Here is a 26,412-nt window from a genome sequence, read left to right as displayed (position 1 = left end):
CCTACATCCCGATAATTGGGTTACATACTTAAGAGACACGACAGCAGAACGGTGTTACAATTAGCTGGCATCAGTTTTCGGATGCGCCTATCACATCGAACTAGGCCAATGTGCTCCGTGAAGCACAACTACAACCAAGTATTGCTTTCAGCCGCCTGTGGAACCGAGAGAAAAGAAGGAAAACGTAAAACAATCAACCTGCACGACCAATAGCTCATAATTGCCAGATCAGGTGAGAGTAACTGAACAGTTAGCCCGGTGATCCATACCACTGATTCGCACAAAACGTACCCGTATGCACTTCCACAACAGGACCACCCCTGAGAAACGGCCCATACGTACAAAATCTCTCCTACAGAGAATAAATAACAGTATACATAGTATAGAAGTAACATACTACTCGTTAGGTTGCTGAAAACTCTTCGAAGAAGACCATAAACGAGAGATTCAGCTGTCTCCCTTGAAAACCAAAGTGGTATCGCTAACAATCTACATACTCCAAATTTTTACACAACTGCTAGCACATCAATATTATGACTCTGTTATAACATCACCATATGACAAACATCATCACAAATAGACAAATCTTATCGTCACAAATAAAAAAATCGCTCAGCTGTAGCACCCTTTCGCTGCCTAGCTGCCATGCTACCCGAAGGTTGCATGAGGGCTGGGATACTGTCAGGTGGCCAAGCCTAGACAGGGGAAATCTAGGGGCAAAGGTCGGGTTCGAACCACGGATTTTCCGGTCAGTAAATTCGCGCTCTAACCACTTGGGTTATCTCGCCCCCGTCCACAAATATCGTTATGAAGATAGATGTCAGCAAAACTCCATTAATAATATACCGTCTTACACATGCCAACTGCATTTGCACCAGGAAATTGTTTGTATACAAATTTGTGCGTGATATCATTGTACATACTCCCACTAAGCTGTATAAGAAAAGCCTATCAAGTAGTGACACTGATGTGCACGACGTGACATCACCAAGCGATTCTTTAGCTTAAGGTTCTGTGTATGATCCCGTGAAATCGCATCCGTCCATTCCTTGGAAAACCATTCTCAGGAGAGCGACTGTCAAAGAACCATTTTGTATGGCATATGGGGAGTAAATTCTTCCCCAGGGAAGATAGTTTTCGGGTGGTTCTTTAAAATCGTCTCTCGTCAGTTGACAAATGAAATAAAATCACAAGAGTCCAATCTTTTCAAGTGGTTTTCTGAGAGCACGAAAATGTTTTTTTCTGGGAGGAGACCAATCATTCTGAGGACTCGCAAGGGGCAAAAAAGTAATCTCCAAAGCGGAGCCCACACAGAGGGGGAGGTGTCAGCAGTTGTATGTCATACGGACGAAAATCGTTTTATTGGATCCAGTTATCTAGGGGGGTAACAGTGTATTCATGACACCTAAATGGCACAAGAACACAATAAGCGAGTGCGCGAAATTCACACCCTGATCTTTGCTGGTATGGTATATTGCTCCGTGGAGATATTGATAGCTTTGTTGGGAGGTGGGAAGGTAGTTTGTGAAGGGGCAAGAATATCAGAGCTAATCTCGTGGGGTCGGAGTGAAGCGGCCTTAGGGGGACGGTGAGAGGGTTAGTCTGTTTTTTGGAACTGTCGTTGATATCTGTGATCAACTGGAAGGCCGTAATGTATGACACTACCTATCCGGATGTAGGCTGAATAGGAAACTATCTACGAACGAAGCGACTATTCCTGATAGGAAGCTGATCTACTGTTTACTACGCCGGTTCATACAGTGTTTCAATACCATCCTAAAAGACAGACGTGACAGCTGGCCCACAAGCATTCATTTTGGTCTCGAGCTACAAACATGGTTTCTGCACATCCATTTTTCAAGCTCACCAAAAACTACAGAGGATTTGGCGATACGAGATATTAGTTGACAATCGACGGTCAAATCAAAAGACAGCGTGCTACCGAAGTAACGAATGTAAATTATTTGGCAGATAGTACAGACGAAAAAAGGTCATTTTGGTACGTAACACATGCATCATAAAAAGGTAATTCAACTGCTGGTATCATTCCGGACTAAACGACACTAGTTTGCTTCACGTGAAACCATCATTGCGAACCTCGACTGACCGAACAGTATTTCGAACGATCGCTATGCTTGGTCATCTGGAAGGAGATGCTGACAATTGAAACCTAAAGCTATGGATAGTCAGAGCGACCAATGCCATTTATGCGTGCAATACTCGTCACAGTGGAAGAAGAGGAGCACGTGGCCTCATGTACTTTCTCAGTTCGAACGACTATTTCTCAAACCGTACGCCATTGTTAGGTGTCGGGCCGGTTGACTCAAACGAGTATTTTTGAGGGTATCCCGATCGGATAGATTGCACTAGCATGTTAAGCACATTAAATATGACAAATCTCATTCTAATAATCCGTTTGTGGCTGATCCAGCAAGTTCGGAGTTAACTCCCAGTCTTTAGATGCGAGGCACAAATCAGTTTGGCGGCAGTAGACAAAGCCACTGCCTAAGATATCTACGCTACCTAACGGCTGAAGCATACACTCATAGAAACTTCTTCAGGCAGTTTCAGGACACCTACATACCAAGACCATGTGTTGTAATCGAAGCATTTGTGGTAGGCACAAATAAAGCTCTACCAGGATTTGCGTGCAGTGCAGGCATAAAACGTGCCAAAAGTGGTGCAAAAGCTGCAAAAATGTTCAATATGTTTTTAGCTCGCCCCGATCTACTCAGAGGTAAGCGTCTGCAGTTTCTGAGCTCTCTAGGGGCTAGAGTTGATAGTAAGCCAAGTAGACATTCACATGTGTGCTGCATCTGGTGCACGAGGAAATACAAACAGCAAAGGCGCAAGAAGACGGTGATCTAATTGCACTTCAATTGAACGAAATCATGGTAATAACTCAAGCGAGTAATCTGCCTAGTCTTCACGGTGCAGGTCTATTTTACTCACATTTGGCTTGACGGGGTAGGAAACTGTACGACTTAGACTTGCAAAAACTGGACACATGATTGTGCACAAAAGTTGAAGACCACGGACTTAAACCACCCAGATATGGCGTATACGTAGGAGAAATACTGCGTTTAGTTTGGTGGGATCTGGGGATGAGTTGTGCTGGAATGTCAGGAAAAAATCCCGTATTATGGATTAATAGCGAAGCTCCGTCCTTCTACCGACGTGACAGTGTTGCAAAGATCATTCCAAAAACCACCGATGGGGGGTTCCGATAAATTAAATTGAGTACGGTGAAGAAAACAAGACAATGGCACGAAAGATCACGCGGAATGTCGAGCCCCGAAGTACTCGATACTGTATGTAAACAGTAATTGAAACCGCTATGGATAGTCAGAGCGACCAATGCCATTTATGCGTGCAATACTCGTCACAGTGGAAGAAGAGGAGCACGTGGCCTCATGTACTTTCTCAGTTCGAACGACTATTTCTCAAACCGTACGCCATTGTTAGGTGTCGGGCCGGTTGACTCAAACGAGTATTTTTGAGGGTATCCCGATCGGATAGATTGCACTAGCATGTTAAGCACATTAAATATGACAAATCTCATTCTAATAATCCGTTTGTGGCTGATCCAGCAAGTTCGGAGTTAACTCCCAGTCTTTAGATGCGAGGCACAAATCAGTTTGGCGACAGTAGACAAAGCCACTGCCTAAGATATCTACGCTACCTAACGGCTGAAGCATACACTCATAGAAACTTCTTCAGGCAGTTTCAGGACACCTACATACCAAGACCATGTGTTGTAATCGAAGCATTTGTGGTAGGCACAAATAAAGCTCTACCAGGATTTGCGTGCAGTGCAGGCATAAAACGTGCCAAAAGTGGTGCAAAAGCTGCAAAAATGTTCAATATGTTTTTAGCTAACCCCGATCTACTCAGAGGTAAGCGTCTGCAGTTTCTGAGGTCTCTAGGGGCTAGAGTTGATAGTAAGCCAAGTAGACATTCACATGTGTGCTGCATCTGGTGCACGAGGAAATACAAACAGCAAAGGTGCAAGAAGACGGTGACCTAAGTGCACTTCAATTGAACGAAATCATGGTAATAACTCAAGCGAGTAATCTGCCTAGTCTTCACGGTGCAGGTCTATTTTACTCACATTTGGCTTGACGGGGTAGGAAACTGTACGACTTAGACTTGCAAAAACTGGACACATGATTGTGCACAAAAGTTGAAGACCACGGACTTAAACCACCCAGATATGGCGTATACGTAGGAGAAATACTGCGTTTAGTTTGGTGGGATCTGGGGATGAGTTGTGCTGGAATGTCAGGAAAAAATCCCGTATTATGGATTAATAGCGAAGCTCCGTCCTTCTACCGACGTGACAGTGTTGCAAAGATCATTCCAAAAACCACCGATGGGGGGTTCCGATAAATTAAATTGAGTACGGTGAAGAAAACAAGACAATGGCACGAAAGATCACGCGGAATGTCGAGCCCCGAAGTACTCGATACTGTATGTAAACAGTGAATTTCGTAACAGTGAGTGCCAAATCATGCGAATCATGTCAACCAAGAGGAATATACCATGCGGCTCACAATGTTGTTTTCTCACTATCTGGCATGACACAAAGGTAGGCACTCAACACCGCAACACACAGTACGAGTCACTTATTTGACTATGTCGATTCTGTGTGTGTTCTGAAAATCCGTCGGGTCGAGTGATGCCGGATAGGACAGCTAACCACTATGACAATAACCTTGGTGTATCTACATATCCTACATGGTCCACTCATTAGATGGCGTTAGAAATTAAGACAAGGTCAGATGATGCATCGACCGCTGGCGAATTTTCAATGTTCTGTTTTGAAACATCGATAGAAAAATCAATAAATCGTTGTCTGGACAAAGACGTGTGGTTTCGATGACGCTTTCCGAACACTGGCTGAAGACAGGAATGATCATTAGGACATTAAAAAACTGATACTCCATCTTACGACCTCCCTGTAACGAATAACAGGACTGTCTAGTTGTGCATGAAACGAGCAAGTGTCAGGCTATCCGCTCATCCAGCGTGATCCTCTCCCTTTATACCACTGAATCCGGTTGGCGTTTTTTTCGAAGGCATTCCAGGGTGGGAGTAGTGCGGCCGAAAATTCTCAGTAGATTTACTGCACCGACCTGTTCTACCCCGAATAGGCTACGCTAAAATAAACTACTTAATTTTAGTAGGCTGTTCAGAACCTGTCATGGTGATCGGTGTCCGATTGGAACTCGATTGAACTCACCAGTAGACGTATTCGTCAACACCTCCAAGGTCAGTAGGACGCTACTAAAGACAGTCGCAAATTGCACGTTCCAAATAAGCTTCATAATCCTCGCCAGTATCTCCAACGAAAAATATTGTGCCATTTCATTTGCAAATCAATTTGGTTTCACGAGAGACTCAACTGAATCTCTCGTTTATGATATTCGTGAGATTTCCTTAACACGCCTACATTTAAGTGCGTCCGAAAGTAGCGTAGATCCAGCCACACACATTGACCGTACATTAAAGAGTGAAACGCCGGGATTAAGGTAGAAAGAGCTGGGAAAATCTAGTTGCTTCGAAGACTGTCCTTGATTGGTTGACAGACTGAGAGTTAGCCTCGCGTTATTAGTAATCAATCCAACCTGTCAACTCCCTAATAATATCGAAGCAGTACGGAAAGATTTTCGAAGCTCCGGAAAGAGGAAACTTGATTCTTCTTTGGGACTATTAAGAGCCCCACTGCTTACCCTCGTCGATCATTGCTAAGATGCCGAGTACCTTTACGGGAACCACAGAGCCACGTGAGAGGATTTTCGATCCGATTTCACAAACATCTATCGGGTCATTGTCTCCCTTTGCATTCGTGTTCGGGTCCTGATGGTTGGGGTCCTCCCATGTCTGAGGAAGAGCACCGTAGTTCCAAATATAACCTTTGTGTGGAAATATGTTGTTCACGAAACGCAGCTTTCCATTTTTGACATCCTGTTTGATCGGATTCATGAACTCCTCTTTACAAATCTCCATTTTGGCGTTTGTCCACCGAGGAATTTCAACCAGCATGTTGAAAATGTTTTTCTGTTTGTCCGAATGAAGTGGTATGTCATGGAATGGAGATATTGGACCTGAAGTGGATTCTGGATACCAATGAGAATAGACGACAGATGCATGATTAGAGCCAACTACAAGATAGCAACAAGTAATAATATAACTGACACAACAAGGTAATAAACAGTGAAGAATGTTCAAATTTCAGGTCTATTTCAGTTGTCACAACTACAAACGGGATGAAGGGGCAGGGCCATCAGACGAAACTATTCACAGAAATTTTTTTGCACCCTAAAGCAAGCTAATGGGACAGTTCAGGCACATTCGTGTTCATGGGCGTGACCTCATGGAACGTCAGCAGTTCCGGACCGACACTGCGGAACGAAACTCAGAATAATGATCTGGAGGCCAGCACGGTAACCAGTGGCTTTGTTTCTGAGCCCGAACGTTAATTAAGTTGGTCGGCAGACACTGCGAGACTGTCTGTACTTAGAAACAGATCACTGATATCAAACACGCTCAGGCACCGGTGTCGTTTTCAACTACACCATAGCTAAGTCTTAAAGATGTTTGCCATTCGCTGAGTCAAACAACAAAGTGTTGCAAACTGTACGACTCTACCGCGTCTATGGAAGATTGGTATCACAGGTGTTCGTATGTCGTAGAGGTAGCGAAACCTGTGGAAGCGGGTAGGAGAGTTTTCAGCAACCTTGTGAGTAGTTTTCTTTATGAAAACGGGTCTATCATTGTTCAAATTTCACACCAGGATAACCATGGTCGCATGTACGACATGGAAAGTGGCAAGCAATAGGAGAGTTTCAGCAACCTTGTGAGTAGTTTTCTTTATGAAAACGGGTCTATCATTGTTCAAATTTCACACCAGGATAACCATGGTCGCATGTACGACATGGAAAGTGGCAAGCAAAGCCAGGTGTCATACGGTGGAACGCGTAACAGAAACCGTGGTGGCTGCTGACTGATGTGGGTGCCAAGTTTAAAAAGAACGAAGCAGTTATGGAGCACTGTAAAGCAGATGTTCGAACCGGTTATCTGGACTGGATTAATCATCATGTCCTGGCTTCTGAAACACGCATTTGTGATTCATTTCATATCGAAAGAGAACAACGGCTGGTCCTGACGATGCGCTTTCTTTCGGAAACAGCCCGTGTGCTACGGTAGGTTCATCCCATATGAAAAGACTGATGCCAAACAAAAATACTGCTTTTGCTTTCCATGGCGTGAACCGTCCCATCCGTCTGTCCAGAAACAGGTACGTCCCTGAAAGGAATTCGAATACCCGTTTTTCTGAGTCAAATGGCTGGAAGCACATCCTTGATACGTCACTTAGCTTAGAGTTCTTGACAAGTACGAAGGTACCATTTACAGAAGATAGCCAAAACTTTGGTCTACGTTTTCGAATACCTCGAAAACAGACAGTCCTCAGTGTCGCACGGTTAGGAAGCTGATTCGACTCGCCACCGAAAACCTATGGTTTTCGTTACCGGTTTGTTTACTTACTGTTTACCAGAATCTTAGATTCATCGTACACAATATTATGTCGTTCGCGTAATCTAGGCAGAGCGTTTTGTGGGTGGTCCACGCCCCCGAGTGTTACCACAACCATAGCTCGCTTAAAGACATCATCTATGATGAAAATGACCAGCAAAGGGCTTGAACTGCTCTGAGGGATTTGGAAAGATGGTGAAAACCACGACCTGGTGTATTCTGATTGGGTCTCAAGAGATTCTGCAGAATCTGTTCGACATACCGTTTCCTAGGGACAGTAGCTTAGCGAAATTGAATGGTGTACAGATTGACTGGGACACACCAATATGTCAGATTAAAATAGCGGGAACTCACAGTCATTTGTGTTACTCTCTTCGGGTGTAGAGAGACAGCTATCCAACGGAACACATGGCAAAACACACTTCGAAGTATGTAATCCTGATGTTGCCAGGACAACCTTCATTTCTCATGTCCAATCCTGCACCGCTAACAGTCAGAGATCTAGGGGAATTTGGCTACCAGATTGACGCGGTTAGATAACTCCGAATCCTTTTGTGTAACATACTATCCAAGGATATAGCCATATAGGACATGGCACTACTGATTAAATCAAACTAGCCCAGACTACCTGTACAAAAACAACTGAGACAAACAATTCGGCTACCTTGATACTGATTAGGCGACTCGTAGAAATCAACTAGTATCCCTTCAACACCGTTTCTATTCTTTATTTCATATAATTTGTACGAGTGGAAGAAAAGTTAACATATCACAGCTTGTCTTCTAAAGGTTCTAATGAGATGTACCAGAGGGTCACAATGTTTCATACACAGTAGTGGTAGAGTTAGGACTGAATTTGAAAAGGGCTGCAATTCATTCGGCAAAAGCATGAGAAATTATCCGCCGATCCTTACACGTCAATGAGGGTGGGACGACGCGAACAGTTCATGAAGGTCTTTGTTGGTTGCTCATAGCTGCATGACATTGTGGTCGAACAGATATGATTGCTCTTAAACCAAGAGTGGTCATGGGTAGTAATCCGTAAGACGACATGCGATAGTTTGCCGTGAAGTAAAGATATGGTCAGTGAAAGAACAACTTAGAAGATACTTTGCTTGACTTCCACAGCTCTGTGGTCCCATTCGCTACTGAATCTTCGCAAGATAACACCTGCGAAAACAAATAATCGCGCTGACGTTTCCCTGATTTCCAAGCTTTCGCACAGAGACTCTTTCGAAAAAGGAAAGATTAGAAAGTCTGCAGTATTTCCACCCTCGCATTTCGTTTGCCTATTGAAAGTAACCGCGATGCATATGCCGTGAAGCCATAGCCTCAGACTAAGATCAACGGGAACAGTATGGGATATTCATGAATGCGACTGCAACACATCTACACTTGCACTTTGAAAGTGGATAACTAACGGTTGAATGGAGTTGTTCTTCTATTTATAATCTTGTGAGATCAAAGTTATTAGATAACAGAAACTACTCACAAGGTTGCTGAAAACTCTTCGACAGCCCCTTCTTGGGGCTCATCAGGTAGGCGCAGTCCCCTAGTTTCCGTCAACCTTATGTTCTACTTGAACCCAAATTGGACCGTTTTCGAGTAATACACTCATTTACAAATCAACCTCTCGTTTACCATAAACGAGAGATTCAGTTGAGTCCCTCATGAGAACCAAATTGATTTGCAAATGAGTGTATTTCTCGAAGGTTATTAGATGTTTGGATATGTGTTAGCGCTTCGTAAGACAAAATGAAATCATTTCGAAACAAGTTCTTGATAGCATCCTGCTTCATGCACGGTTCCTGGACATACAGTATCAATGCATTTTTAATGAAACCTCTCTTGTGATACTCTGCTTTCTGTTCACCACCTTTGACCTCTACGTTTCCGCATAAGAATTTCGCAATCCTTTGTTTCCAAATACAGATAAATAAAACTCTAGAATTTCTGGTGTTCACGGTAGGCAGCCAACGGGTTGGATAGCGCCCTTTGTTTCCAGCCATTCCATCATATGTTTTTTTTAAGTTTCGACCGCCCCCTCCTATTAGTATCATTCCCACATCGTTGACACGTAAGAAACTTATGTGTTTTATATGTCTCAATTAAATTATTAACCTCAGTATAGAAAGAAATTCCTCTCACAAGGAGCCTGTGCATTGCAGTCATCGTTGACAGAACGACATGAGTGTTTAACAATGATGGTTCACTCCAGTACAAACATGATTTATTTGAAAGCCTCATCGTGAAAAAAAAATAAAAGCGTAGGGAGAAGGGATTTAGTGCTAGCCTACCGGCAGTGAAGCATCGGTGTTGAGCACTGATGTCATGCTGTTGATGATGATGATGATGATGATACCACAATCACCCCGAGCTTCCTACGCCTCTAAGCACTCGGTCAGGCAATTTATATAGGAACTGATAACAAAAGACCGTTGGCATCGAGTAGCAGCTATATCTTGCAGTGTTTTCAAGCAGGTCGTGGGGACCATGCGGTTCCCATCCAAGAAGGCGAGTTGCGCCAACAGCACCAAACTTTTCGTAATCCATGCTCCTGAAGGTACCAACTTGAAATGCTGATACTTCTGCTAAATTGTGAGATGAACTCCGTCATTTTCGTTCCGCACAATGTTCATGACCTGCTGAAGTTAAACAGAGTCCCCCGGGCAGTCACGAAGAGAGACGGTTTCCGCACCCGATCGATGCACTGAGCTATACTGAAAAGTGTCCACGCGACGCTTATAGAGCCTCTCATATCAGGTTGGTCAATGGCTAGAGCTCTGACAAACAGTCTCCTGCTCCTCCAGGTTGGGGTTTGGAAGATGTGGTGACTTGTTCCGTAATACATGGTAAAACATTTGCATTTCCCGCCAAACACCGCTGCCTTGCGTTAAGAATTTGCGCCAAAGGCTTTGGTTGAGGACCTTAATCGTACTCTCGGGCACCCTGACAGTATCTCTGCCCACGTACAATTACGACACTTACAACTAACAATACTCTTAGGCCACATCGGCCGTCGCGTGGTGCCAACAGTTGAGTAGCCTTATATGCTGCATAAGATAGGGCGGGTAAGCAAAAGAGACTAATGCTCACGCCTTCATTCTTACTCTTTTACACACTTTTTCCTCCCCCTCTCCCCACCCCAATAATAACTCTCTCCTCGTAGGCCCAGCGATTAGGACTGATGACTCCGTTCGTCTTGCATCGGCTTTGAGTGCAGCATCTGCTCGCCACATGGCGACCACATCGTCAGACACCTTCAAATCAATCTTCAAGCCTCAACACCCAGTCTATCTGGCCGCGTTTAATGTGCACACTCTGAAGCAGTCAGGACAACAAGCTGCTTTAGCACTCACACTGGACTCGCTTGGCATTGGTGTGTGCTGTGTCTCAGAAACAAAAATACAAGTTGTAAGCAGTGATTGGGCTAAACGCCCCATCAGTCTTCACTCGCTTCCGGCTGCGCACCTCTGGTGATCCAGAGGCTGCTGCAGCGGGATGTGCAGGGATTGGTATCGTGCTAAGTCGCCGGGCAGAAGTATCCTTGTTTGACTGGGCACTTGTTGATAGTCGCGTCTGCGCGGATCGTCTGACAACGTTTGTGAAGGTGTCTCACAAGCATGAAGTTGATCAATGTTTTTTTATCGTGCCTGCCTACGCCCCAAATGACTGTAGTCGTCAAAAACGGGTTTTATGACGCCCTGAATGCCCTACTGCGGCAAACTAAAAGCCCAGATATCGTGGTGGCTGCTGGAGATTTCAATGCACAAGTGGCCAGGCTTAGCGTATCTAAGACTCGATTAGGAGGTCGATAAGGATTGGACTAGGTGCGTGCGGACAATGGTGAACGATTGCTTCAACCGTGTGCTGATCGCAGGATGTTTCCATGCGGTACTAAATTCTGAATTATCCGAAGTCGCCTGGCCACATGATGTTCTCAGACGCACACCGGCCACAAACTCAAATCGACCACATTGCCATCAGTTACCGATGGGGCGGATCAATAACCGACTGCCGGTCGTTTTGGAATACATTTGTGGATTCCAACCACGCGCTCATCCGGACTCGCTTCTCCCTAAGTTTTCACGGGCAGCTTAAGGTGCGGACAAGTCGCTTGAAAACTGAGACACTAGCAGGTCTGAATGCTAGCGCAGTTACCAGAAGTGTTTTCCAGGGTCTCTTCCTAATGCTCCACCATCGGACGTGAACTCATACTGGGACGAGATTGCCACCTCTGCATAGTGCTACGAATTTCGCCAGTGGCACGGCACCATCAGGCGCACTCAAGCACTGGATAACGGACCGAGCGGTGACAGTTAAAATCCCGGGGAAATATCCGTCTGTTCTAAACATAACCTGGCGCGACCAATTATCAGACGTCAAGTGAAAGTGAGCGAGCGGGCCGACCATGAAGCATGGTGGATACAGAAAGCCAAATAAATGTAAGAGGCCCAGGAAGCTGGAGATGCGGTTGGTTCGTGCGACCGATCCCCGGGAACCACCAGTGAACTAAACCATCAAAGTTGGGAGTGATTATCTTGAATAAACAACGCCTCCATTGTTGCGCGGAAAACATTGAACAACTGTTGTGGCCACCAGCGGCCATTCATCTGGAGCCCACAGCTGACGTAGAACCCTGGACGGTGAACGTGGAACCACCTACGGGTTCGGAGGTTTACGACTGAATACATTCTTTCAAGCACCACCGAGCTTCTGGTCCGGATAACCTCCAATCCCCATCGTTAAAATATGGGAATGAAGCCCTCAGTCAGCGCTGGTCCGATATGTTTGCTTGCATTTGTGAAAAGGAATCTGTCCCAGACAACTGGGGAGAGTCGGTGATGGTGCCTATTTTCGAAAAATCGGCTCGTAGTGAGTGTTGCAACCACAAAAGGATCAATTTGATGCCGGTCGTAACGAGATGGTTGGCGTCACTTGTGCTCTGTCGCCTTATGGTGGCTAGCTAAACACTGACTCAAGAGCAACAAGCGGGATTCCGACATGGTAGGAATTGCGTTAACCAAATCTCCATACTCCATCAGGTGCTAGGAAAACCCCATACATATAAACGACCCATAATTCTAGCATTCTCGGATTTCCAAGGCGCACTTGACTCGGTTGACCGGTCTGTTCTTGACACGTTTGCCCACCAATAAAATGCCCCGGAAGTTTGTGAACGTAATAAGCTCTTTGTAGTCCCGGACTTCTGGACGTGTGGGAGTCTACGGCGAGCTATCCAAAAGCTTTCGTACACAAAGCGGTGTCCGACAGAGATGCCCACTCTCTCAATTCATATTTAACTCCGTGATCGATGAAGTCATGAAACGAACGCTGGAAGGTCCCCAAAACACTAGTGTTCAAATAACCTATGACGAAAACCTTGTCGATCTGGAATATGCAGACAACAATGTTCTCATCCTCGAAGAGAAGGCAATAGTGTTTTTTTATGAACTGACCAAAGTCATCCTGTTCTTTGGCATGCACCTTGCACCCGCAAAGTGTAGGGTCATGCTCGTGAACACTGAACACTTACAATCCAGGGATAGCCCCTGGAAGTAGTGGAGCGCTTTACGTATCTTGGGAGTTGTATTAGTTCTGATTGTAGTGTGACAGGTGAAGTTGATGCACGCATCTGCAAGGCTCGGATCATGTTAGCTAATTTTAGACACATATGGCGTCAAAATGGTGTACCCCCTGAATATGAAGGGGCGGGTGTATCACGATCACTCAGCTGTAGCACACTTCCGGTGCCTAACTGCCATGCCACCAGAAGGAAGCACGAGGGCTCGGATCCTGCCAGGCTGACCAAGCCTAGAGAAAGGGAGTTCAGAGGCAGAGGTCGGGTTCGAACCACGGGCCTTCCGGCCAGCAAATTCGCGCTATAACTACTGAGCCATCTCTCACCCCCACGTATGTAACAAGCTGCAGTGCAGGCTGTTTTGACGTATGGCTGTGAGACTTGGCCTATTCGGGCAGCGGAACTGAGACGCCCTCAGGTGTTCGACAATGGTTGTCTCAGAACCATAACTCCTATGGGTTGGTATCGGCGATTCCGTAACGAGGGAGTTATAAAGCGAGTGTTCGGTTGTACACCGGGTACTTCCACCACCAGAAACTGCGTTGGTTGGGACATGTGTTGCGTATGCTTAACCATCGCTTGCCGAAGAGAGTGCTCTTTTCCATGCCCAATTCATGGTGGCGGAAGCAGAGGCGACCAACCCTTGACCTGGCAGAGGAGTGTGAAGGAGGTCACGAAACGCTTGGGTGCGGTAGGTACTACTTGTCTTGTAGGATGACAACCACGTGGTCCGCACTGCGCCCGGTTGGAGACACTACAAGATATGGCTGCCAGGTAATGTCAGTGGCGTTCATGTTGTCAGTTTCTATCCAGATTCCCTGAAAGAATGTCTGGAGGTGTAGCAAGTAGTAGTAGTGTAGTAAGTAGCACTAAATCCCTTCCCCATCCACCTTTATTCTTTTCTTTACAATAAGGCTTTCAAATAAAGTATGGCTTTACAACAGTGCAGCATCGGTGTTGAACACTAATATGATGCTGTCGGTGATGATGGTAATGAGTCTCCCGGGGAAAAGAACAATTGTCATATTCTGAGATCACCAGTGCACGGCGGACATGGTGAACCAATTATTTGAGGTATCTCGTTAATGTACAGAACAAATGACATTGGACACAGTATCGTTCATCGTTGGACGCCAATTCAGCTCTGCTGACCTACAGGGCGAAATACAAGGTTTTCGGAAGATCCGATATTCCAACTACCAGAATCGCCGGAGTTATAGTGGAACACTAGGTTTACTAAAAGCGATGGAGAAATCGAAATGACCTCTGACTAGGATTCGGGTCTATTCTTCTTTTCTTCTTATGCATACTCAGTTGTGGGCACATCGGTCAGGCTTTAGTGAACTGACAGACTACGCCACAGCTATTATCTATCGCTGCACGTCCATTATTTCGCCCCGTCATGTATTTATGCAGCATTTAACATGAGAACCCTTAAGCAGATGGGACAACTGGTCGTTCTTCTCCGTACTCTAGATACTCTATCGACCAGCACCTACTGCAACTCAGAAACTTGAATATTTGAAGTTAAGGTATCCTCTCTATGTACACACTACAGACAACAACCTTCGAGCGATCTCGCAACCGTTCGCCCGGTACAGCATTAAGTTCACAAGTTGAGGCTTGATTGCCCGACTGGATACATGTAAATCATCCACTCCGTGCGGTCTGACTCTCTACTTCGATATAACTCGCACCAATCATCATCATTCCTATTCAGGTAACAGAGGACCGACGCTCCGAGTTATTGAAATGCACCTGTTGACGACTGACCACAATCTTTTCAATCAAGAAGAGTTCAAATAAATCAATATTAAGACGAGATTCCGATGCACTATGATGCCTCAGTTCACCAGAAACACCTTGGCGGTCTAGAGACAAAACGCAATGATAACAGTGAACGTCTTTTGCAACTTTGTGCAGCTCAGCAGTTGTTTCTTAGCATTAGTGGGTTTAGACACAAAAGACACCGTTGTGTTACGTGGCAGCCCCTTATCACCGAGCAGCCTTGGAGCCAAATTGACCAAATCAACATCAGTTAATGATTACGTGGTTCAGTTCTTGATTACCGATCTTTTTCAATACACAGGTTGACCAGGACTACACTCTTCCCTTGTTCGGTCGGGAGTTCGATCAAACCAAAGAGGTCAGTTCTTCATTTAGAAGTATAAAACTTTACGAGCCACAACTATTCAGGGAGACATGTCGAAGCTTACTTCGCAACGCGTTATGAGTAGCCTTGTCGGAGGACAGCGATCTTAATCGGGATGAGAAATCCGCGGTCGGGAATTCCGCTAGTGATGTTTCTAAGCATGTATATGGGAACCACTGGTTCTCAGAACGGTTGGTACCATTCCCTGATGTGAGATGCTCAAGGTCTTCGAGCTCAGAGTACAATGCAGCTAGACAATCAATTGGACAACAGCTTAAATGTAGCTTCTGTGTAGATGGAGAGGGGGGTGGGACTGCAAACTAAAGAAAAGGAAGAGGTCACTGTGGCTAAGAGTGGATAAAAGCTGTTCCTGCTAATCCGCAAGTCAGGACCTAAAATTCATTCAATGAGTTAGCTAAAGATAGTACTGGAAAACTAATATATGGTAAAGACCGGCGTCTAGATCACTGAGTGGCACACTTTTCACAACCGTTTAGTTTGTCCTCTACCTCTGTATCAGCTTTTATTCTACCCGCGCATTTCGAGCCCTAGTCTATGAGTCTAGGCCCTCATCATCTTCTGAACTATTAGTGTATCTTTCTACCTTGGAGCGTTATCCTCGTGCTAGTCAGCTACATCCCTGAAGGATACGGCAGGCAACAGATGCCAGATGCGCGCATCTCCCTCCCGTTAAAGTATGCCCGTCGTTATAAAATGGGCTAATGTCGGGTCGGATTCGCACAAAACGCTGGGTCAATCACACTGATTCACCTTGATTCGATTTGCGAATTTTAATGTCGTCCAACGGCGCAGGCATTCTGCTCTCCATCAGTTTCCCAAACGACAAGACCTTTTTGCAATCAATGCCTAATTTCCCGCTTTCTTGCCGCTCCTTACCAAGGTGTTTCCCCTCCATGGTTGTAGGACCGAACATTACAGTTGGTGAACGGCTGAGGTGGGGAAAAATACTGACAGAGTATTTGTTTGCTCCCTCAATTAACCCATAGCTATTTGAGATTATACGTAAGAAGTAGCGAACCGTGAAAATAGTGACTGACTCTGAGGAAAGCACAAGCCATTCGTTGAGTATGATCTTGCACACCTTTCAAAGCCTGCATGTTGCGCGAATAATTAGCAGCCACGTCTATGTTTAATTTTCATACATTATTAACTGACAACCGTCACTTTGCGTTTTCAGCTCACGTACTATCGTTATTAGACGAGTAAATCGCACACCCTTCGGTTTTATGTCTTAATCTCGACCTGGAACCAATCAAATTTTGCAACAATACATATGGACACGGCCACCTCAATTATCTAGCTATCGCCGAACGACTCATTGAAGAGGATAAGTCAGGCTCTCGACATTCTTCTCTACTCCCGAATACCGAACCAGCGAAACTATGGTTAGATCCTTCATGGCTAATCTTGAGGTCGAAATTGGCTTGGCGTTTCGTTGCAAAACGAGGTGGCACCATCAGTCCGCGGGTGAAATCACCAGCGATGTCACTCAGATCTATCACGAGACGTATGTGGGCTAGACAGCAACCTTGGTAAACAGGTCAACAATCACCTAATTGACCACAAATGAACGCACCCGAGGTACCAATATTCTGGTACACTTCCTATGACTAGATCCTTTTTATATAAAGTTCGAAGGTCGAAAACTCACTAATGAACATCCTATAACCATTGGTATTGGAGCACCCCCGTTCACACACGCTATATGCGGACATCGCGAAGCTACGGTAAACTCCTCGTGGTGAAAACAATAACCGCGGGGGCATTCAGCAGATACGCGTCCTTGAAAAATGATTACTTAAAACAATTGGTAACTCTCGGATTTTCATGAGATTCTACAGAACCAGAAGTTTCAGTATTCGGCTTGTTCTCCATTGCATTCTAGGGACAATGTATCACAGCTCCAATATACTCAATTTGTTGCAAGCTTATCGTTGTGCATGGCAATGTTCGTTAATATGTTCTATACGCTAATCTTAACAGCCCACCGACTGCATAAGTTCATGGAACCACGGATTTGTTGGGTCGAGGGTTCTGTGTAAATATCCCGGGTCGGTTTTGTTCTCGTCTTTCATTGGCTGCCGTGTACCCGAAAGGCACTGTTCTTTAAGTCCTCAGCGCCGGGAAGTATGCTTGCCAGCGCGAGGACTCGCATAAATAAATGTATAATAGTGCTTTGAACTGGGTCCTAGGCTGAGCGTGGACAACCGCTGGAGGAAGGTTATTCCACATGGCGACTATCTGGAATGAGAAAAAGTGCTTAATGTGTGTGTGCGCTCCGAACTTGGTCGTCTTACCATGTCCCCACTGTATGTTTGCTGGGTCAGCTGTGAAAATCTCGTTCACGGAGCTTTGTTCAAACATCGCGTAAATAAGAATTGGTTCCCCTCGGAGGTGAAGATACTCCAGGAGATTGGAGGAAGGTTACTCCAAATGGCGACTCTCCGGAATGAGAAAAAGTGCTTGATGAGTGTGTGCGCTCCGAACTTGGTCATCTTACCACGTCCCCACTGTATGTTTACTGGGTCAACTGTGAAAATCTCGTTCACGAAACTTTGTTCAAACATCGCGTAAATAAGTATTAGTTCCCCTCAGAGGTGAAGATACTCCAGGAGAAGGAGATCAAGCGCCTCGAGACGCGTTTCGTAGTCTGCCGATTTGAGTCGGCGACTCGCTGGCACGCTCATTGAGGTTGACATCTTTCGTGCGCCCTGAGTAGTCAACTTGGTTGGGAAATTCGAGGGGCCATAAGCCGCATAAAGTATTTGGTAGTTCATGCGAGTAATACGGGAGAAAGTGTGCCGGATCATCCGTAGAACGGTGGAAGTCTTTCAGGACGCTTCCGTATGGTGTGGCATGAAGGAATGTTTGTAGAGGGCCAGATGGCTAAATCCTTTTTGGCATCTATCCTCATGCTGTTTTCCGTTACTTTCTCACAACGCATGACAAAGGCTTCCGCTTAGTCTCCTCCGAATGACACATGGACGCACGTCCCGTCATTCAGAGGCAGGTGCCAGTCCAACGACCACTGCTTTGCAGCGTATACGTCCATTATGAGGGCTGATGATGAAAAGATTGATGACACGACCGCAGACTATGAAGCTTTTCTGTATCTTTTTTCGTTATCTTAGGAACCTGTCTGTGTGAGCGCGATTACTTCAAACTGATCTCACAGCCCACAAAAATCCGTGAGACGAGAACGCCCGCGCATAATATTGAAAGGGCGCGCCGTGTGTTCCGCGGCAAAGAGTCCATGGTGTTTGACTGATATTTGCTGTATTCTTTTAAACGCCTTGGGCAAATCTGTGTGAACCACAGGTGAGAATAGGCTGTAACTTACCCGAAAATGCTGCAGGAAGCATGTTGCTTTAGCGCTGTTACTGAGCAACTGATCCGTTTGTGTTCAAGAAATTGACACACCTGGATTCCGCAGCTGTGCGAGATGCGAGGAGTTCTAATGACAAAGTCCTTATGAATTCGATTAACTATTGCGAACCGGGGAAGTGTTTCTGACCAGCGCCTCGCAATCCCCTCCCAGGATTATTTCTCGGAACGCGGATAGGCACAAATCATTTAACGTTTGTTGATTTCGCTCTAATTTTACAACACTTATCAACAAATGGCAGTTTTCTGATGAACCCTTCGCACACACTGTGTATCCATTGTAGGTAAAAGAAATAAGTGAATGAAGAGAGCCTGGTGGAATGGGAGCACACACGTAGCGGCGTATGTTATTTTTCAGCGGACGCGCTTTTTTGATTGATCTAATTTTTATCTTGGAAAATCTCTCAAATGACAAATTAACATTAAATCGTTGCAGAAAAAAGCGATAAACATGGGCATTGTTAATATCCAGTGGGGAACTTGGGGAGTTCGCATATTCGAGAAATTATGCCCGTTCTTCAGACATCCATCTGGAACCCCTCATGTCCAACTTCAGTCTAAATCATTTGTATTGGCGTGGCCCAGCTATAAACAAAACGGGCAAGATTGAAATCCAGATGATAATGAAAACAGCCCCAGTCACTTCCCCTCATAGCTTAATTTTCACAATACCCGGCACGTCAAATATTGGATGCATTCAGACTAAAAGTAAAGAAACAGCTCAGTACACTACCAATGATATATCCTGACTTCAGACGAAATAAATGTTTACACATTTATAACTCGGTTTGGCTTATCAAGTAAGAGCGTTTTAGACGTGTACAGTTATCAAACACATGGCGTACCAGTCAATTATGTACGCATTCAAGTTGGTGTGAGGAGTTACCAACTATCTATATTGCAATAAACAAAATGCTGTGTGATGCCAGAGTGTGAATTTTTAGCGTTGTTCATTGGCGTAAGGTCTAGGTGAACTCGAAATGGAAGTCCATTGTCAGTATTTGTAAGATAATACTATCATGGAGGAATCTTAGAAATGCTTCGGTAAACTGGCCTGATAATGCCAGTATTGTTGGGCCTTCTTCACAGGGCGTCAAGGGCCTGATGGACCAACGGATGAAGGGATAAACAAAAAGTGACGATAAAACCACCCCATCTTAATGGGCAGGCCTTTGGAATTATGTAAACAGAAACCCATTAGTTATGCTGAGCGATTCTGTCGAGCTGCCCCGGCGCATATTTCTTAAGGTTGGGTTCATAAGCCTCTAACTGAGTTAAGTAAAACCATGTTGAGCGAGGAGAAGATTACTTTTATGAAGTAGGGTGAGCAGAATACCGCAAACGTCGAAGTGGTAGCGTGGTTCTGACGATGTTTAGGTAACGATGTTAGGGTGAACGAAAGACCTGGGATTACCCAGGTGAAGTTTGACATTGAAGTTTAGAGGGATGGTATCAAGGTCTCCTAGCCGGTGAGGTGAAAATCCTGCGTGACCAAACACCTGCGTTTATGTTGCGAGAATTAGATGTACCTCATAAAGGCGCATGCAAGATTCTCGCCAAATGTAAAGTAAAAGGACTAAAATTATGACTTCACACACAAAACTGATGCATAATCGTCGAAAGATGTAATGGCGAATTCAGTGGACAAGTTGCAAAGACTCAAAATGTCTGCACAGAGAAATGACATCGTCCGTTAAGGCTTCCACGCCTGACAATTTTCAGACAAAACTTGAGGACAGTAACTGCTTACTTGCTGTCGTAAATATTTCGCAACATCTAGCCTAGAGCCTCCTACCGTGCAAGCGCAGAGTATTCATAATATATCATCTTCAAAAGCCACGTCGGACGGAAATCAGGCCATGAATAGCAATAACAGAAAGCCTTCTGCCAAGCTGGTGACTTATCGGGTCGGATCAGGACGACTTCTAACACAAGTTGGAGCACAGTGAAACTTCGAAGCACTAGCTGCCAAACTGAGGTTCTCCCTCTGTTTTATCCATTTGATCCGCCAGTTTACACCCTTTTTGTGGTCTCTGTACGCTTAGTCGTCTTAGTGGAAAAATCATGGGTGCTAACATTAAGGTCTTTAAAAACGCGGTTGAAGTACCAGAGTCTTATGGTTCATACAATTGTCAGAACAATACTATCACAACAGCCTTCCTGAATATTCTGATTTGTAAGTAAATCGGTCTCTTTCGGGTCGTCGCAAACGATGTCTCAGTGTGCCTTGTTCCAAAGAAACAATTTGTTTCATTCCAAAAGTTATGCACAAATTGTGCTCTCCATTAGGTTCTTTTCAAGTAATGAATGGCCCCCCTCAACAATTTACAGGTACAAATCTTAGCGGACCTGGAGCACGTGAACTGGGGGCGACAGGTTTTTCTTATCCATCCAGTACCTAGAAGTTTTGTGCATGGCGGTTTTGTGCTCCAGTGGTTGTACCTTTTCAATACAGCATCACGAACCAGTTGTTGCGCAAATCAGGTTGCTGATTTTCATTAGGCACTATCTCCGTAATAGCGGTTTGCAGATGGCACGATTTCTAGGATTAGACGACTTTAATTCACGAGGTATTCGGGGTAACGTATCAATACCATTGTGCTGGACCTAGGAATTTCTAGCTCTATGTGGAAAACCTTATCTCGATAAACTCAGTTGGTAGGCTACGTTCGTGAAAACATGCTGGAAAGTTGAGGACAACAGATAGGATGCTACTTTGTTTCACATTTTCCTCGAGATTCGGCTCCTTAATGCTGACACTAATAATATATCAATACACATAACTGGAATTTCTCCACAGGTGGGCCTAACCGAACAACCGTTAGGAGTTTGTTCGGCACGTGGTACTGGTTGCCTGAGGAGAGAAAAAATGCTGCGCGCAAAAAATAAATGATGAATTCCCGCGGTGCTATCAAATGTTGGACAAGGATACTTATATCGGAGATGAATTTATCGTAATAAATCTGGTTCCTTGCCAGTTCAGGCGCCATCGAATTATTTTATTTAGCCTCGTCAGATCAACGCCGGAAATATCGTTTACGCAACTTTGTTCTCTTACGTTAATCAGAGCAGGAACCGGTGAAGACCAGGCTTGCCTATTGGGAAACCCGAACGGGGCGTGCATAAATGACTAACCTTAAAGGTCAGGCCTATGTCCGAGTTCAACGAAATTGTTTTTTGCACTCGTTTTTGCTGCACATATAGTCGGACTTACCTGAATGATACTGAGGTGTTTCACATTACCAAGTCAATGCGCAGGAGTAAGTGTATTTTCCACATTTACTGACTATAAACCTTGGACAGCTATTTAAGAACCTCAGACCATCAGATTATGTTTGCATCATCGGTATATACCGTTACGTATGGCCCCGTCTGCACCACTGCAAACACAAAATCGACGAATATTTCACTCCACTTCTCAAACCGATGCGGCTGTTTTACGTAGCACTTCCACAGAGCTCTCATGCCCATTGATTAGTGGATCCAAATTTACCTTTTTAGTTTCTCATTTTCTAGCATCATTTTAAGGATTTAACTTGAAACACATTGTCCAACACTTGCGGTTAACCCCCACCTTTTTCACCTTTCTGCATGTCTTTCTACCCATCCGTCACACAGAGGTCTTATACAGGTCTTCTGGTCTTTTGAACTACAAATAATTTGGTTACCAATAGCTTTGTTTCCTTTTTTCTTTTAGCCTCTTCTTAAGCATCTGCTGCGCAAAAAATTAACAGTTCCTGCTGACCAGTTCGACTGTCCACGGAAGCAGCAGTGCTGACTGTACGGCCGAATGCTTGAGGGCATTGCTGTACGAAATTCAATCAGGGTTATTGTACTGGCAAAACAATATTCACATCCGCACCAGTTGTCACAATTTGCTTGTTTTGTAGGCTTCTTAAAGTCACTGGCTTCCGAATAGCATAGTGTTCATCATTAACTGTCAAACATCAACTCGAATGTTGTGTTTCTTGGTTGACCTCGCATGAAGGTCGTTCCCATATACAACTCGAAAAGGCTTCTGCTCTATTCAAAATGTGCCGGTCACAAACTCTCAGCGGAATTACCGCTCACCATCAAATCGAAGCTAACGACCCACGTCTTTGCTGTGAAAAGATGTTTTGTAATATGTGACAATTTGTTCCTTTTGTGAAACTTCTTACAGCTGACTCCGCTTGCGCACCACGCCGTACTTGTAACAGTAGATATATTTCCTAGCTTTTAGTGAGCATCAATCAAAGGATGCTTGGTGGGCATAACCACTGTGCTTATTCCCGTTCCTACAAGCTAGGCTGCATAAAAGTCATGTCATAACTTTTCGAAGACTTTTATTTGCGCATCTCCACGGTTTCTGTGCACAGCCTCCTATTTAAACAACCAGATCACACGAACCTTACAAGATTAGAAACAAACGACTATCAAGATCATACACTGGCCTCCTTGAAACTGTTCAAATGCCCAAGAAGTCACAGTTTTCTCATTTCCTCCCATTTCCTCGATGAACAAATCCAGCAATGTTCCTGAATGCATTCGTTGCACGCCACTGAAACTGTATGGGCATCATAGAACACTAACAGCAGAAGATTTTTCATTACATTTTGTATTCTTGGTTACAGGGCCATCAACCTTCTCTGCCGAAAATGCAGAATATCACTAAAGTGAAAAAACATATTTTGTTGGGCTAACTCAGAGTGCTTCAGGTTCTTCACCTTGGAAAATAGTGGAACTAAAAAATGAGGATATGCTTATGGCAGGAGTTATTGTGCTGGTCCATTTTGTCTATTCTTGTTTACAAGGTAATGTTTATTTCGGTTGTTCCTGTTTTCGCCCATACAACCTCTCATGTTTTGAACTTACCATAAACCGATCTTTGAACTTGTCGCAACAGAACTTGTTCAATTAAAAAGCACAGATGACACAGTCTTGTCACCAAATTACCTTTAGTCAATGTGAACTTTGAGATCCTGCTGAGCATTAGCAGTCCCTAAACCGGTGCACAATAGCAGGCGCAATTCCAAGATTTCAGGTTTGCACAGTTTTAATATTTTATTCCTGTATCCACTGTACCGAATCTTTGATAACCCCTTATTGAAATATTTAAATTTTGGAGTTTTGCGCGTAACCCACAATTACACAGCCGTTTTTACTGGGAACTGTCAGCATCTTTAAAGTTTTTGAAAAACTCCCACGGCTTTAGATAATCAGGTGAGTTTTTGAATTTGTTACATTTTCTGATAGGTAGAATCTGTTTGACGGCAAAGAGAAATGAATTAGCGCGCATGTGAGGTAAGTGATTCCAGCCGCTACTAGGCGACTTATTCAAACTTCCAGCCGAGTCGTTTCAGTGCTACACCCGTGGCCACTCAAAAAGAATGTTGTTCATTAGGCTGTACTTGAAGATGCTGTTTACACTCGTTGTGCTCACAACATTTAGAGTATTACTGAGAATTTTTCTTGTATGCAGTCATCATCAGCGTTTACTGATAGCAATACCTTGGGCTTTAGATGGACAAAAGCTCAGACTGCGATACCATGCGCTTAAAGTTTACATGTAAACCAACTGGGACAAGATTTTTCGGGTATATCTCGGAATTTGTGCCTTCAAAGACTACACGGTTTAGGTGTAACCTATTTCTCTTAAAGTTACTTGGTCATCGCACAGATTACGTCGCTACCGGGTTGTCCTAGAACAAAAGTATGTCAGTACAGCGATGGCACAACACTGTCATACCCAGCCTGATGACACACGGGCGACCACTCGCTTGGCGCTATTGACATTTGCGTCGTGCATACCCGATTTTTACCTGCGATTATGAGCAAATTCTTTATTAGACCCCAGCAATCTTCGGGAAATATTCGTTTTATTAAGTTAACCCATTTGTCCGTACCTAACCATCAAGATGGACTTTTGGTTTGTGCTCCGCCTAATTCGGTCATTTTCTCCACAGTTCACGTTCCGCCCTATAAGTTAGCACGAACTCATCTGCTCAAGGGGATTTTGCGTCAGATTTCGCCAAAGTAATGACATTGATCAGTTCACACATGTTCATTTTGTATCGTGGGTCTAAGATTCCAAGTATCATTTAAACGTTTTGAGAATTTTATCCTCACACGCGCTTCTCGTGATCCTGGTCATAAACCCAAGCATCTAACGTCATGGAGCCCCAGCATTGGATTTTATTTTCGGTTCGTCTGCCCCGCTGGATGACGGCAACCCTGCTGCGTCTCCAGGCTTGCCGTCCCGGTTCCCCACTTTCCGCAATTCGAGGTTTTCTCGTCATGCTTAGGTCAGGGTGACTCTGATTTGACCACAATCTTCAAAAGTTGACGGCTTAAACTTGCTTCCCTTATGCGTTCCCTACGAGATTATTGTTAAACAGCCCATGTCGCCCCATTTTCATTTTCGGTTAGAGTATCCAAACCGATCACAGGAATTCTCCTGTGCCTCTACATTCCGCGTTCTGGCTTTTTAGCTTTCTCGATTCACAGACAGAATGCTTTGGTTTTTCCCTCCTCATTGTGTTGCTGCCCGTCCTTTTCCAACTGTAATGGTTCAATCGTGCTCCAATCCGGTATGTTCCGCAGGCTAGAAAATACTTGAAAACTATGCCTTCCTATCTCAGTATCAGATGTCTGGACCGTGCTGTCTATGATACGACCTCATAGTTCCCATTCTTTTTGGCCTGGTTTGCACGCGTTGCTGGCAGCCCACAAAGGACATGACTCGTGCCTTTATTCTGGCCCCACAATTAGGATTATAACTGAGTGTCTGCCACCCCCCAATTTGAAATGAGCAATAATAACATTAATAAGAAAACAGACTAATTGTGATACAAACCAGACTGCTGGATTCGCGCCAAATGCAGTTTCAGCTTTCTTGCCTCAAAATAAACGTTACTAATACTATGAACCCCGCAACATGATGGCAGACATCCTGGATCACTCCGGTACCCAACAGGATCGCAATCTTTAATAACATCACGTTGCAGCACAGCATTTTTTTACGTCAAATGACGATTCTTGGCAGTAAAAGAATCAGCGATGCTAGAACTCATCAATTACTTGGGAGCTCCCCAAACGAGTCAGGTCGCTAAACCTGGTGACGCCTAATCAATTATATATTTTTTTAATTAGATCCGCTGAATAAGGGAGTTATTGGCCTTCTCCGGGAAGCAATTTTAAGCACCAGACACCGGAAAAAATTTGCCTACAGATACATGAGGTTGTTCAGCCGCATCGGAAGGGAAACGGAACTATATCGTGCGAGTGCCAGAAGGGATCATCTACTTGTAGAATACTTTGTCATGACGCCTAATCAATTATATATTTTTTAATTAGTTCCGCTGAATAAGGGGGTTATTGGCCTTCTCCGGGAAGCAATTCTAAGCACCAGACACCGAAAAAAATTGCCTACAGATACATGAGGTTGTTCGGCCGCATCGGAAGTGAAACGGAACTATATCGTGCGAGTGCTAGGAGGGATCATCTACTTGTAGAATACTTTGTCGTATTCAAGAGAGCCCCATTGATTGACGCGCGAAATCAAATGCGGTACCATTATATGAAAAACGTTCAAAAGTGGGTACAAACATCAAATTTAGAAGGGTTTCCTCTAAGTTGTTGGAGGAAGTAGTACAAGCCCAGAGAAAGCTCAGAAAAGTCAGCAAATCGGTATTAATCAGAGACACGCCTCGCGCAACAGGTAGTAAAGCTAAAGGTCAAAAGGAGCGCGTAAAAGATG

General features: G+C 44.5%; 2 protein-coding genes across 2 annotated transcripts in view; one reads left to right on the top strand and one right to left on the bottom strand.

Annotated features, from left to right (window-relative positions):
* T265_14382 (hypothetical protein) overlaps positions 1 to 17,068 on the bottom strand; it is a gene marked incomplete at both ends in the record, with an annotated part of 35,729 nt that extends 18,661 nt beyond the window's left edge. The window contains 2 exons of the mRNA XM_009173409.1: positions 5,713 to 6,119; positions 16,942 to 17,068. Coding sequence (XP_009171673.1) covers positions 5,713 to 6,119; positions 16,942 to 17,056 — 522 coding nt within the window. The remainder of the gene's footprint in view (positions 1 to 5,712; positions 6,120 to 16,941) is intronic.
* T265_07782 (hypothetical protein) lies at positions 558 to 9,788 on the top strand (the record flags this gene model as incomplete). The annotated part of the gene is made up of 3 exons (XM_009173394.1): positions 558 to 752; positions 9,011 to 9,141; positions 9,668 to 9,788. 3 exons carry the CDS (start codon positions 558 to 560, stop codon positions 9,786 to 9,788), a joined length of 447 nt encoding a protein of 148 aa, XP_009171658.1.
* Positions 17,069 to 26,412: the final 9,344 nt, after the last annotated feature.

This window comes from Opisthorchis viverrini (assembly GCF_000715545.1).
Source record: "Opisthorchis viverrini unplaced genomic scaffold opera_v5_188, whole genome shotgun sequence".
Classification (NCBI taxonomy): domain Eukaryota; kingdom Metazoa; phylum Platyhelminthes; class Trematoda; order Opisthorchiida; family Opisthorchiidae; genus Opisthorchis; species Opisthorchis viverrini.
Note: the sequence above shows the minus strand (reverse complement) of the source record. Positions and strands in the feature narration are given on the sequence as shown.